This window comes from Salmo trutta, chromosome 12 (genome assembly GCF_901001165.1).
Source record: "Salmo trutta chromosome 12, fSalTru1.1, whole genome shotgun sequence".
Lineage (NCBI taxonomy): Eukaryota > Metazoa > Chordata > Actinopteri > Salmoniformes > Salmonidae > Salmo > Salmo trutta.
The window spans coordinates 77,177,021-77,192,205 of NC_042968.1; the positions used below are offsets into that span (position 1 = coordinate 77,177,021).

General features: G+C 48.1%; 2 protein-coding genes across 5 annotated transcripts in view; one reads left to right on the forward strand and one right to left on the reverse strand.

The window, feature by feature from the left end:
* Positions 1 to 15,185, forward strand: part of LOC115204218 (neuroligin-2) — a 100,561-nt gene that overhangs the window by 17,162 nt on the left and 68,214 nt on the right. For all 4 annotated transcript variants that reach the window (XM_029769612.1, XM_029769611.1, XM_029769614.1 and 1 more), the window contains one exon: positions 5,076 to 5,902. In XM_029769612.1, the coding sequence (XP_029625472.1) occupies positions 5,407 to 5,902 (496 nt within the window). In that variant the 5' untranslated portion in view covers positions 5,076 to 5,406. The remainder of the gene's footprint in view (positions 1 to 5,075; positions 5,903 to 15,185) is intronic.
* LOC115202618 (basic proline-rich protein-like) lies at positions 228 to 3,333 on the reverse strand. The gene is made up of 3 exons (XM_029766708.1): positions 2,448 to 3,333; positions 1,557 to 2,057; positions 228 to 1,009 (listed from the first exon to the last, which is right to left on the reverse strand). Exons 1-3 carry the CDS (start codon positions 3,331 to 3,333, stop codon positions 228 to 230), a joined length of 2,169 nt encoding a protein of 722 aa, XP_029622568.1.

The window sequence follows — 15,185 nt, forward strand, 5'->3', positions numbered from 1 at the left end:
TATATTTTATCTTTTAACAACAGATTCAGCGTGTCATATATCTCACTTTGTCCATTTATCTCTTGGAATCAAATGTACAATTTCACAGTATTGCGCTGATTTTTCCATTTAATTGTTTAATGTATTTCTCTCCTTTTTGTAAGGAATACACATACTATATCCCCAACTCAGTTGAATTTGTAGGCTACAGTATAGTCATTTACATCCACACAGTATTGCTGTGTAATTTATGGTGAGACACCATTACAGACGGTGCCTGTCTTAAAATGGGAGTCAGATGCTTGGTAATAAATGGAGTTGTCTTTACTGGCTCCTTTCTCCCTTCCCTCAGACTGATACAGTGTGGAGGTGGGGTGGGGCGGCTGTCTGGAGGTGGGGTGGGGCGGCTGTCTGGAGGTGGGGTGGGGTGGGCTGTCTGGAGGCGGGGTGGGGCGGCTGTCTGGAGGCGGGGTGGGGCGGCTGTCTGGAGGCGGGGTGGGGCGGCTGTCTGGAGGCGGGGTGGGGCGGCTGTCTGGAGGCGGGGTGGGGCGGCTGTCTGGAGGCGGGGTGGGGCGGCTGTCTGGAGGCGGGGTGGGGGGCTGTCTGGAGGCGGGGTGGGGGGGCTGTCTGGAGGTGGGGTGGGGCGGCTGTCTGGAGGCGGGGTGGGGCGGCTGTCTGAAGGCGGGGTGGGGTGGGCTGTCTGGAGGTGGGGTGGGGCGGCTGTCTGGAGGTGGGGTGGGGCGGCTGTCTGGAGGCGGGGTGGGGCGGCTGTCTGGAGGCGGGGTGGGGCGGCTGTCTGGAGGCGGGGTGGGGCGGCTGTCTGGAGGCGGGGTGGGGCGGCTGTCTGGAGGCGGGGTGGGGGGCTGTCTGGAGGCGGGGTGGGGGGCTATCTGGAGGCGGGGTGGGGCGGCTGTCTGGAGGCGGGGTGGGGCGGCTGTCTGGAGGCGGGGTGGGGGGCTGTCTGGAGGTGGGGTGGGGGGCTGTCTGGAGGCGGGTGGGGTGGCTGTCTGGAGGTGGGGTGGGGGGCTGTCTGGAGGTGGGGTGGGGGGCTGTCTGGAGGTGGGGTGGGGTGGGCTGTCTGGAGGTGGGGTGGGGTGGGCTGTCTGGAGGCGGGGTGGGGTAGGGGGCTGTCTGGAGGTGGGGTGGGGCGGCTGTCTGGAGGTGGGGTGGGGTGGGCTGTCTGGAGGTGGGGTGGGCTGTCTGGAGGTGGGGTGGGGTGGGCTGTCTGGAGGTGGGGTGGGGTGGGCTGTCTGGGGTGGGGTGGGCTGTCTGGGGGTGGGGTGGGGTGGGCTCTCTGGAGGCGGGGTGGGGTGGGCTGTCTGGAGGTGGGGTGGGGTGGGCTGTCTGGGGTGGGGTGGGCTGTCTGGGGGTGGGGTGGGGTGGGCTGTCTGGAGGCGGGGTGGGGTGGGCTGTCTGGAGGTGGGGTGGGGTGGGCTGTCTGGGGTGGGGTGGGCTGTCTGGGGGTGGGGTGGGGTGGGCTGTCTGGAGGTGGGGTGGGGCGGCTGTCTGGAGGTGGGGTGGGGTGGGCTGTCTGGGGTGGGGTGGGGTGGGCTGTCTGGAGGTGGGGTGGGGTGGGCTGTCTGGAGGTGTAGTGGGGCGGCTGTCTGGAGGTGGGGTGGGGTGGGCTGTCTGGAGGTGGGGTGGGGCGGCTGTCTGGAGGTGGGGTGGGGCGGCTGTCTGGAGGTGGGGTGGGGCGGCTGTCTGGAGGTGGGGTGGGCTGTCTGGAGGCGGGGTGGGGCGGCTGTCTGGAGGCGGGGTGGGGCGGCTGTCTGAAGGCGGGGTGGGGTGGGCTGTCTGGAGGCGGGGTGGGGCGGCTGTCTGGAGGCGGGGTGGGGCGGCTGTCTGGAGGCGGGGTGGGGCGGCTGTCTGGAGGCGGGGTGGGGCGGCTGTCTGGAGGCGGGGTGGGGCGGCTGTCTGGAGGCGGGGTGGGGGGCTGTCTGGAGGCGGGGTGGGGGGGCTATCTGGAGGCGGGGTGGGGCGGCTGTCTGGAGGCGGGGTGGGGCGGCTGTCTGGAGGCGGGGTGGGGGGCTGTCTGGAGGTGGGGTGGGGGGCTGTCTGGAGGCGGGTGGGGTGGTTGTCTGGAGGTGGGGTGGGGGGCTGTCTGGAGGTGGGGTGGGGGGCTGTCTGGAGGTGGGGTGGGGTGGGCTGTCTGGAGGTGGGGTGGGGTGGGCTGTCTGGAGGCGGGGTGGGGTAGGGGGCTGTCTGGAGGTGGGGTGGGGCGGCTGTCTGGAGGTGGGGTGGGGTGGGCTGTCTGGAGGTGGGGTGGGCTGTCTGGAGGTGGGGTGGGGTGGGCTGTCTGGAGGTGGGGTGGGGTGGGCTGTCTGGGGTGGGGTGGGCTGTCTGGGGGTGGGGTGGGGTGGGCTCTCTGGAGGCGGGGTGGGGTGGGCTGTCTGGAGGTGGGGTGGGGTAGGGGGCTGTCTGCAGGTGGGGTGGGGGGGCTGTCTGGAGGTGGGGTGGGGTGGGGGGGCTGTCTGGAGGTGAGGTCGGGTCGGAGGGCTGTCTGGCGGTGGGGTCGGGTCGGGGGCTGTGTGGAGGTGGGGTCGGGTCGGGGACTGTGTGGAGGTGGGGTCGGGTCGGGGGCTGTGTGGAGGTGGGGTCGGGTCGGGGGCTGTGTGGAGGTGGGGTCGGGTCGGAGGGCTGTGTGGAGGTGGGGTGGGGGGGCTGTCTGGAGGTGAGGTCGGGTCGGAGGCCTGTCTGGAGGTGAGGTCGGGTCGGAGGGCTGTGTGGAGGTGGGGTGGGGTGGCTGTCTGGAGGTGAGGTCGGGTCGGAGGGCTGTGTGGAGGTGGGGTGGGGTGGGGTGGGGGGGCTGTCTGGAGGTGGAGTGGAGAGCAGCTGTCTGGAGGTGGGGTGGAGAGGGGCTGTCTGGAGGTGCAGTGGGGGTGCTGTGTGGAGGTGGGGGGGCTGATTTGGAGGTCGTGTTGGGGGGCTGTTTGGAGGTGAGGTGGCAGGGGGCTGTGTGGACGTGGGTTGGGGGGGCTGTGTGAAGGTGGGGTGGCGGGGGGCTGTGTGGAGGTGGGTTGGCGGGGGGCTGTGTGGAGGTGGGGTGGCGGGGGGCTGTGTGGAGGTGGGTTGGCGGGGGGCTGTGTGGAGGTGGGTTGGCGGGGGGCTGTGTGGAGGTGGGGTGGCGGGGGGCTGTGTGAAGGTGGGGTGGCGGGGGGCTGTGTGGAGGTGGGGTGGCGGGGGGCTGTGTGGAGGTGGGGTGGAGGTGGGGTGGCGGGGGGCTGTGTGGAGGTGGGTTGGGGGGGCTGTGTGGAGGTGGGGTGGCGGGGGGCTGTGTGGAGGTGGGGTGGTGGGTATTCTGCAGACAGTGAGCGCCAGCCACATAAAGCCTTCATCACTTCTAAACTGCTCCATCTCCCAAAGCCAGGGCCAGATTAGCATCGCCCATTCCAGTTTAACCATGAGAAGACAGGAACCAACTAAACAGAGCCGTGAGGGGAAGCCAACAGATTCACCAAAGGGGGAGAGCGAGAGGTGTCACGCTATTTTATTTATTTTGATTGATGTGTCAACAGGCTTTTATTGCTGTCGTGTTCTCTGAGTCAAGTTGATTACTTCAAAGTGCCGTAGCATGGACGTGTACATGTGGGCTCCAGAGTGGCGCGGCAGTCTAGGGCACTGCATCTCAGTGTTAAGAGGTGTCACTGCAGTCCCTAGTTCAAATCCAGGCTCCGTCACATCCGGCTGTGATTGGGAGTCCCATAGGTCGCGCACAATTGTCCAGGTTTGGCCGGGGTAGGCTGTCATTGTAAATAAGAATTTGTTCTTAACTGACTTAAGTTCAAATATGTGAATGGGATCATGTCTGTTGTTCAGGTGGTTGTGGCAGCTCAAGGACATTATGTACACTACCGTTCAAAGGTTTGGGGTCACTTAGAAATTTCCTTGTTTTTAAAAGAAAAGCACTTTTTTTTTTCTCCGTTAAAATAACATCAAATTGATCAGAAATACAGTGTAGACATTGTTAATGTTGTAAATGACTATTGTAGCTGGAAACAGCTGATTTTTTAATGGAATATCTACGTAGACGTACAGAGGCCCATATCAGCAACCATCACTCCTGTGTTCCAATGACACATTGTGTTAGCTAATTCAAGTTTATCATTTTAAAAGGCTAATTGATCATTAGAAAACCCTCTTCCAAGTATGTTAGCACAGCTGAAAACTGTTGTCTGATTAAAGAAGCAGTAAAACTGGCCTTCTTTAGACTAGTTAAGTATCTGGAGCATCAACATTTGTGGGTTCGATTAAAGGCTCAAAATGGCAAGAAACAAAGAACTTTCTTCTGAAACTCATCAGTCTATTCTTGTTCTGAGAAATGAAGGCTATTTCATACGAGGAATTGCCAAGAAACTGAAGATCTCGTACCAGGCTGTGTACTACTGCCTTCACAGAACAGAGCAAACTGGCTCTACAGAACAGCGCAAACTGGCTCTAACCAGAATAGAAAGAGGAGTGGGAGGCCTGAGCAAGAGGACAAGTACATTAGAGTGTCTAGTTTGAGAAACAGACGCCTCAACTGGCAGCTTCATTAAATAGTACCCACCAAACACCAGTCTCTACTAGGCAGAGTTGCAAAGAAAAAGCCATATCTCAGACTGGCCAATAAAAATAAAATATTAAGATGGGCAAAAGAACACAGACACTGGACAGAGGAACTCTGCCTAGAAGGCCAGCATCCTGTAGTTGCCTCTTCACTGTTGATGTTGAGACTGGTGTTTTGCGGGTACTATTTAATGAAGCTGCCAGTTGAGGACTTGTGATGTGTCTGTTTCTCAAACTAGACACTCTAATGTACTTGTCCTCTTGCTCAGTTGTGCACCGGGGACTCCCACTTCTCTTTCTATTCTTGTTAGAGCCAGTTTGCGCTGTTCTGTGAAGTGAGTAGTACACAGTGTTGTATGACATCTTCAGTTTCTTGGCAATTTCTCGCATGGAATAGCCTTCATTTCTCAGAACAAGAATAGACTGACGAGTTTCAGACGAAAGTTCATTTTAAAACATACTTAAAACAGCTACTGTCAATGTTGTGTCTTTCTCTTTCCAAACACAGACCCACTAACTTACTATGACCTCTGACCTTTGTGTGTACCCAGGTGTGGCGTGTTGGCTGTGGAAGCTGTCAGTCTGCAGCTGGCGTATCAGGAGCTCTCAGGAGGATGGACCAGAGCAGACAGTCTAGCTGAGGATGCCTCCCGTCCCTCCCCCTCTCTACACCTGCACTCTCGCCTCTCACACTGTGCTAGGAAAACACACTCCACACCTCTGATTTTGACCAACCCACCCACCCCTCCCAATACCTTCTTTCTCCCAGTATCTCCAATAACCTACTAATTTCAGGGTATTTGGAGGTCCTTTCTTTACTCTTTGCTGCCCACGAGTGAACTCCTAGTCATATTTAGTTTGCTGGGCAGAAGACCGGAGGACATGTCCTTCTTCCCAGAGAGTGGCCCCAGACGTCCGGGGCCCGGTGGGACGCGGAGCTCCAGCCCCCGCAGGATGTCTGACCCATGTCTGGTGTGGCTCCTGGGCCTGGCCCTCCGCCTGGCCCTGTCCTCCTGCCAGCGGGCCGACCTCAGCGGGAAACACCCCATGGTCACCATGGGCTACGGCAAGCTGCGCGGCGTCAGGAAGGAACTCAACAACGAGATCCTGGGACCCGTGGAGCAGTACCTGGGCGTGCCCTACGCCACCCCGCCCATCGGCGAGCGCCGCTTCCAGCCCCCAGAGGCGCCAGGCTCCTGGCAGGAGATCCGCAACGCCACCCAGTTTGCCCCCGTGTGCCCGCAGAATGTACACGGGGTGCTGCCTGAAATAATGCTGCCGGTGTGGTTCACTGACAACCTGGATGCTGCAGCAGGCTACGTTCAGAACCAGAGTGAGGACTGTCTGTACCTCAATGTCTATGTGCCCACAGAGGATGGTGAGTCCAGCTCCTGTTCCATCTCTCAGGCCAGATTACACTTCAAGTCAGGCAGGCAGGATGAGGCTGGGGCTAACTGTTACAGGCTAGTGGTGCTACTGCTGGAGGCTCTGGGGATTAAGATGTCTCCTCAGTGTGTGTCAGATAGGACAGGATGTGAAGTAAGGTAAGGTATGAAGTAGGTTTATTTAAGGCTTGGGTTAAATTACCACATGCACAGCTCTGAGGTATCGCTAATAATCTTGTGTTTCGTCTCAGCTTGAGAAGCATGTCCTTCTTGGCCATCTCCTATTATGATCTATCTTGATGCCTCGTCAATTTACCCTGCCTTTATGTACATATCTACCTCAAATGCCTCGTCTTTACCCTGCCTTTATGTACATATCTACCTCAAATACCTCGTACCCCTGCACATTGATCTGGTACTGCTACTGCCTGTATGTAGCTCCACATTAATCTGGTACTACTACTGCCTGTATATAGCTACACATTGATCTGGTACTGGTACTCCCTGTATATAGCTCCACATTGATCTGGTACTACCACTGCCTGTATATAGCTACACATTGATCTGGTACTACTACTGCCTGTATATAGCTCCACATTAATCTGGTACTGCTACTGCCTGTATATAGCTACACATTGATCTGGTACTACTACTGCCTGTATATAGCTCCACATTAATCTGGTACTACCACTGCCTGTATATAGCTCCACATTAATCTGGTACTACTACTGCCTGTATATAGCTACACATTGATCTGGTACTACTACTGCCTGTATATAGCTCCACATTAATCTGGTACTACTACTGGCTGTATATAGCTACACATTAATCTGGTACTGCTACTGCCTGTATATAGCTACACATTAATCTGGTACTGGTACTCCCTGTATATAGCTCCACATTAATCTGGTACTGCTACTGCCTGTATATAGCTCCACATTAATCTGGTACTACTACTGCCTGTATATAGCTACACATTAATCTGGTACTACTACTGCCTGTATATAGCTACACATTGATCTGGTACTACTACTGCCTGTATATAGCTACACATTGATCTGGTACTACTACTGCCTGTATATAGCTACACATTGATCTGGTACTACTACTGCCTGTATATAGCTACACATTGATCTGGTACTACTACTGCCTGTATATAGCTCCACATTGATCTGGTACTACTACTGCCTGTATATAGCTACACATTGATCTGGTACTACTACTGCCTGTATATAGCTACACATTGATCTGGTACTACTACTGCCTGTATATAGCTCCACATTGATCTGGTACTGCTACTGCCTGTATATAGCTCCACATTAATCTGGTACTACTACTGCCTGTATATAGCTCCACATTAATCTGGTACTGCTACTGCCTGTATATAGCTCCACATTGATCTGGTACTACTACTGCCTGTATATAGCTACACATTAATCTGGTACTACTACTGCCTGTATATAGCTACACATTAATCTGGTACTACTACTGCCTGTATATAGCTACACATTAATCTGGTACTACTACTGCCTGTATATAGCTACACATTGATCTGGTACTACTACTGCCTGTATATAGCTACACATTTATCTGGTACTTCTACTGCCTGTATATAGCTCCACATTAATCTGGTACTACTACTGCCTGTATATAGCTACACATTAATCTGGTACTACTACTGCCTGTATATAGCTACACATTGATCTGGTACTACTACTGCCTGTATATAGCTACACATTGATCTGGTACTACTACTGCCTGTATATAGCTACACATTGATCTGGTACTACTACTGCCTGTATATAGCTACACATTGATCTGGTACTACTACTGCCTGTATATAGCTCCACATTGATCTGGTACTACTACTGCCTGTATATAGCTACACATTGATCTGGTACTACTACTGCCTGTATATAGCTACACATTGATCTGGTACTACTACTGCCTGTATATAGCTCCACATTGATCTGGTACTACCACTGCCTGTATATAGCTACACATTGATCTGGTACTACTACTGCCTGTATATAGCTCCACATTAATCTGGTACTACTACTGCCTGTATATAGCTCCACATTGATCTGGTACTACCACTGCCTGTATATAGCTACACATTGATCTGGTACTACTACTGCCTGTATATAGCTCCACATTGATCTGGTACTGGTACTCCCTGTATATAGCTACACATTGATCTGGTACTACTACTGCCTGTATATAGCTACACATTGATCTGGTACTGGTACTCCCTGTATATAGCTACACATTGATCTGGTACTACTACTGCCTGTATATAGCTACACATTGATCTGGTACTGGTACTCCCTGTATATAGCTACACATTGATCTGGTACTACTACTGCCTGTATATAGCTACACATTGATCTGGTACTACTACTGCCTGTATATAGCTACACATTGATCTGGTACTGGTACTCCCTGTATATAGCTACACATTGATCTGGTACTACTACTGCCTGTATATAGCTACACATTGATCTGGTACTACTACTGCCTGTATATAGCTACACATTGATCTGGTACTGGTACTCCCTGTATATAGCTACACATTCATCTGGTACTACTACTGCCTGTATATAGCTACATATTGATCTGGTACTACTACTGCCTGTATATAGCTACACATTGATCTGGTACTGGTACTCCCTGTATATAGCTCCACATTGATCTGGTACTACTACTGCCTGTATATAGCTACACATTCATCTGGTACTACTACTGCCTGTATATAGCTACACATTGATCTGGTACTACTACTGCCTGTATATAGCTACACATTGATCTGGTACTACTACTGCCTGTATATAGCTACACATTGATCTGGTACTGGTATTCCCTGTATATAGCTACACATTCATCTGGTACTACTACTGCCTGTATATAGCTACACATTGATCTGGTACTGCTACTGCCTGTATGTAGCTCCACATTAATCTGGTACTACTACTGCCTGTATATAGCTACACATTGATCTGGTACTGGTACTCCCTGTATTTAGCTCCACATTGATCTGGTACTACCACTTCCTGTATATAGCTACACATTGATCTGGTACTACTACTGCCTGTATATAGCTCCACATTAATCTGGTACTGCTACTGCCTGTATATAGCTACACATTGATCTGGTACTACTACTGCCTGTATATAGCTCCACATTAATCTGGTACTACCACTGCCTGTATATAGCTACACATTAATCTGGTACTACTACTGCCTGTATATAGCTACACATTGATCTGGTACTACTACTGCCTGTATATAGCTCCACATTAATCTGGTACTACTACTGCCTGTATATAGCTACACATTGATCTGGTACTACTACTGCCTGTATATAGCTCCACATTGATCTGGTACTACCACTGCCTGTATATAGCTACACATTGATCTGGTACTACTACTGCCTGTATATAGCTCCACATTGATCTGGTACTGGTACTCCCTGTATATAGCTACACATTGATCTGGTACTACTACTGCCTGTATATAGCTACACATTGATCTGGTACTGGTACTCCCTGTATATAGCTACACATTGATCTGGTACTACTACTGCCTGTATATAGCTACACATTGATCTGGTACTACTACTGCCTGTATATAGCTCCACATTGATCTGGTACTACCACTGCCTGTATATAGCTACACATTGATCTGGTACTACTACTTCCTGTATATAGCTCCACATTAATCTGGTACTACTACTGCCTGTATATAGCTCCACATTGATCTGGTACTACCACTGCCTGTATATAGCTACACATTGATCTGGTACTACTACTGCCTGTATATAGCTCCACATTGATCTGGTACTACTACTGCCTGTATATAGCTCCACATTGATCTGGTACTACCACTGCCTGTATATAGCTACACATTGATCTGGTACTACTACTGCCTGTATATAGCTCCACATTAATCTGGTACTACTACTGCCTGTATATAGCTCCACATTGATCTGGTACTACCACTGCCTGTATATAGCTACACATTGATCTGGTACTACTACTGCCTGTATATAGCTCCACATTGATCTGGTACTGGTACTCCCTGTATATAGCTACACATTGATCTGGTACTACTACTGCCTGTATATAGCTACACATTGATCTGGTACTGGTACTCCCTGTATATAGCTACACATTGATCTGGTACTACTACTGCCTGTATATAGCTACACATTGATCTGGTACTGGTACTCCCTGTATATAGCTACACATTGATCTGGTACTACTACTGCCTGTATATAGCTACACATTGATCTGGTACTACTACTGCCTGTATATAGCTACACATTGATCTGGTACTGGTACTCCCTGTATATAGCTACACATTGATCTGGTACTACTACTGCCTGTATATAGCTACACATTGATCTGGTACTACTACTGCCTGTATATAGCTACACATTGATCTGGTACTGGTACTCCCTGTATATAGCTACACATTCATCTGGTACTACTACTGCCTGTATATAGCTACATATTGATCTGGTACTACTACTGCCTGTATATAGCTACACATTGATCTGGTACTGGTACTCCCTGTATATAGCTCCACATTGATCTGGTACTACTACTGCCTGTATATAGCTACACATTCATCTGGTACTACCACTGCCTGTATATAGCTACACATTGATCTGGTACTACTACTGCCTGTATATAGCTACACATTGATCTGGTACTACTACTGCCTGTATATAGCTACACATTGATCTGGTACTGGTATTCCCTGTATATAGCTACACATTCATCTGGTACTACTACTGCCTGTATATAGCTACACATTGATCTGGTACTGCTACTGCCTGTATGTAGCTCCACATTAATCTGGTACTACTACTGCCTGTATATAGCTACACATTGATCTGGTACTGGTACTCCCTGTATTTAGCTCCACATTGATCTGGTACTACCACTGCCTGTATATAGCTACACATTGATCTGGTACTACTACTGCCTGTATATAGCTCCACATTAATCTGGTACTGCTACTGCCTGTATATAGCTACACATTGATCTGGTACTACTACTGCCTGTATATAGCTCCACATTAATCTGGTACTACCACTGCCTGTATATAGCTACACATTAATCTGGTACTACTACTGCCTGTATATAGCTACACATTGATCTGGTACTACTACTGCCTGTATATAGCTCCACATTAATCTGGTACTACTACTGCCTGTATATAGCTACACATTGATCTGGTACTACTACTGCCTGTATATAGCTCCACATTGATCTGGTACTACTACTGCCTGTATATAGCTACACATTGATCTGGTACTACTACTGCCTGTATATAGCTACACATTGATCTGGTACTACTACTGCCTGTATATAGCTCCACATTGATCTGGTACTGCTACTGCCTGTATATAGCTCCACATTAATCTGGTACTACTACTGCCTGTATATAGCTCCACATTAATCTGGTACTGCTACTGCCTGTATATAGCTACACATTGATCTGGTACTACTACTGCCTGTATATAGCTACACATTAATCTGGTACTACTACTGCCTGTATATAGCTACACATTGATCTGGTACTACTACTGCCTGTATATAGCTACACATTGATCTGGTACTACTACTGCCTGTATATAGCTACACATTGATCTGGTACTACTACTGCCTGTATATAGCTCCACATTGATCTGGTACTACCACTGCCTGTATATAGCTACACATTGATCTGGTACTACTACTGCCTGTATATAGCTCCACATTAATCTGGTACTACTACTGCCTGTATATAGCTACACATTGATCTGGTACTACTACTGCCTGTATATAGCTACACATTGATCTGGTACTACTACTGCCTGTATATAGCTACACATTGATCTGGTACTGGTACTCCCTGTATATAGCTACACATTGATCTGGTACTACTACTGCCTGAATATAGCTACACATTGATCTGGTACTGGTACTCCCTGTATATAGCTACACATTGATCTGGTACTACTACTGCCTATATATAGCTACACATTGATCTGGTACTGGTACTCCCTGTATATAGCTACACATTGATCTGGTACTACTACTGCCTGTATATAGCTACACATTGATCTGGTACTACTACTGCCTGTATATAGCTACACATTGATCTGGTACTGGTACTCCCTGTATATAGCTACACATTCATCTGGTACTACTACTGCCTGTATATAGCTACACATTGATCTGGTACTACTACTGCCTGTATATAGCTACACATTGATCTGGTACTGGTACTCCCTGTATATAGCTCCACATTGATCTGGTACTACTACTGCCTGTATATAGCTACACATTCATCTGGTACTACTACTGCCTGTATATAGCTACACATTGATCTGGTACTACTACTGCCTGTATATAGCTACACATTGATCTGGTACTACTACTGCCTGTATATAGCTACACATTGATCTGGTACTAGTACTGCCTGTGTATTTTATTCCTCTTGTTACTATTTTTATTTTTGTATTATTATTTTTTAACTCTGCATCGTTGGGAAGGGCTTGTAAGCAAGCATTTCATGGTAAAGTCTACACCCGTTGTATTCGGCACATGTGACAAATAACATTTTATTTGATCTCACCCAAGAGTAAGACAGTAGTGTGTAAAATAAGGCAGTTTGTTTTTCATCCTCCTCAACTGTTTTATGCCACAGTGCAACTGGTTTTTGGTCCCAACAAGACGGAATGCTATTGAAGCATCTTTATAGAGTGGTATCATTTGGATCATTAAGTCAGGAGATTGTTATCAGAGACGCAAAGGCTCTTGACCTGTGCCAATAAACACCCATGAGATTACCAAAGAATAGAAGCACTTACACTTATGTCAGTCTCGATCACTGCTCAGTCTTTTGTTCAGGCAGAGTGTTGATTTACATACCGTGCTGTGGTACTGTCAGAGCAAAGGATGCTTTTATCCTAATAACTTCTACTCATTAGCTGCAGTCTATAGTGAGGCTTCATGCTTTGTTTCAGCAATGCTACTCCAGCTCCTCTATGAAGGACACCACAGTTCACTGCTATGTCCACATTTTGTTGAATAAGTATATTTACATGTAGCTTGAGGATTGTTGAGACATTTCAATAACAAAATGGACTACAGAACGTAGAAACACAAAAGAAACGTTCAGTCTTGGCGACGGACAACAATAAATCTATGCCACAGTCCCTCCAATGAAACAATGTACACAAGAGAATCTTTATTGTCCGACTCTGGGCTGTGTTTGTTTCTCCATTGTGGGCTCGGAAAACAATATTAGCACACGTCTGTTCAAATATATTTTGCACATACTTGTGAGACTTCTATGTTTAGCATTTACATACTGTGTATGGGATTTGTATCTCCATCTTAGGCTGCCCGGTGGGCTTGCATGTTAAGTGCATTCAGTTCTGAGAATTTCAGTTGTGCTCCTGGAATCCTTTGTGAACTGAATCTCACTGAAGCTGAGCATAGGCTATAATCAGATTTCAGGCAGTGTTGCCAGTCCGTTTTTGGAGTTAACCCATTTAATAAGCCATTTATATCACTCATATTGAATTATTTTCAAGACCATCTCACCAACACACACACACAAACACACACACTCAAAAATGATATTCCTTTCCTGAAGGTAATACTGTAGGTATGAAACGTTAACGTGCTCAGCTCAGTAAGCAGTAACAGTGAACCTAGGATCAGGTTGAGAGACTTTTCATATGTTCCAGATGATATGTCATCTCCTGAGTTGTCATGGTGGTTACACCTCTGTAGCGTGTCATAATTGGTGGACCCAAAGCATTGCTGCAATGGAGTGCCTTGAACCAATCATTTCAATAAGAAGTGCTTGCCTCAGCAGATCTGCCCGTTTCCATCTGCATTGAGCAGCGTTCTGACAGGTGTCTGCTGAGCAACTGGTTACATGCTATGTGACAGAACTTTACTGCTGAAGATTGACCTAGTAACTTCAAGGCACAATCGGTAAGATGTCCTGCTGTTCAACGTTTTTCTTTCTTCAATTAATGATATACAACTGCCTTTCCAATTTTGTTTTATTTCACCTTTATTTAACCAGGCAGGCCAGTTGAGAACAAGTTCTCATTTACAACTGCGACCTGGCCAAGATAAAGCAAAGCAGTGCGACAAAAACAACAACACAAAGTTACACATGGGATAAACAATCGTACAGTCAATAACACAATAGAAAAATCTATGTACAGTGTGTGTAAATGTAGTAAGATTAGGCCTTACCCTATCATAACCCAAACCAGTGTTGAGGCTGCTGTTGGTTTGAACAACTGACTCTGGATTGTGGCTTTAAGGAGAGAGAACGAGTATTTAGCTACATTCTGTATTTGATCCTAACATTGATAATATTTTTTACTCATTGAAGGCATAATGGAACATAACAGTGTTACTTCAATATTCTCTGGAATCAGGACCAAGTCAACCCATTTGGAGAGAGGAGGATTTAAAAAAAAAGTTATATGTTCTTTATTCAGTGTAGCTAATGGAGGGGGTTTTGAACATAAGACACACACACACACACATTACTGACTCACAAAACCTTACTGACTCACAAAACCTTACTTCACATGGAATTACCATAGATATGTTGATCCTCTGGACTATTGTATGGCTATGAAGTTCTGTTACACTGACCTCACACTATAGACTTTTTTATAGAACTAGCTAAGTTAATTTTCAGTCTATTGTGTTATGGCAGTAATACGGTGCATTCGGAAAGTGTTCAGACCACTTGACTTTTTCCACATTTTCTTCCGTTGCAGCCTTATTCTAAAATGGATTAAATAAAACATTTTCCTCATCAATATATACACAATACCCCATAATGACAAAGCGAAAACAGGTTGTTAGAAATGTTTGCAAATTTATAAAACATTACATTCAGACCCATTCCTATGAGACTTGAAATTGAGCTCAGGTGCATCCTGTTTCCACTGATCATCCTTGAGATGTTTCTACAACTTGAATTGGAGTTCACCTGTGGTAAATTCAATTGATTGGACATGATTTGTAAAGGCACACACCTGTCTATATAAGGTCCCACAGTTGGCAGTGCATTTCAGAGCAAAAACCAAGCCATAAGGTTGAAGGAATTGTCCGTAGAGCTCCGAGACAGGATTGTGTCGAGGCACAGATCTGCGGAGGAATGCTACCAAAACATTTCTGCAGCATTGAATGTCCCCAAGAACACAGTGTTCTCCATCATTCTTAAATCGAAGAAGCTTGGAACC

Coding starts and splice junctions, on each gene's coding strand:
- LOC115202618 (XM_029766708.1), bottom strand. CDS start 3,333: ATGGAGCAGTTTAGAAGTGATGAAGGCTTTATGTGGCTGGCGCTCACT. Junction 2,058..2,447: donor CCCGACCTCACCTCCAGACA/GCCCCCCCACCC, acceptor CCCCACCTCCAG/ACAACCACCCCACCCGCCTC. Junction 1,010..1,556: donor CCCCACTACACCTCCAGACA/GCCCACCCCACC, acceptor CCCCACCTCCAG/ACAGCCCCCCACCCCACCTC.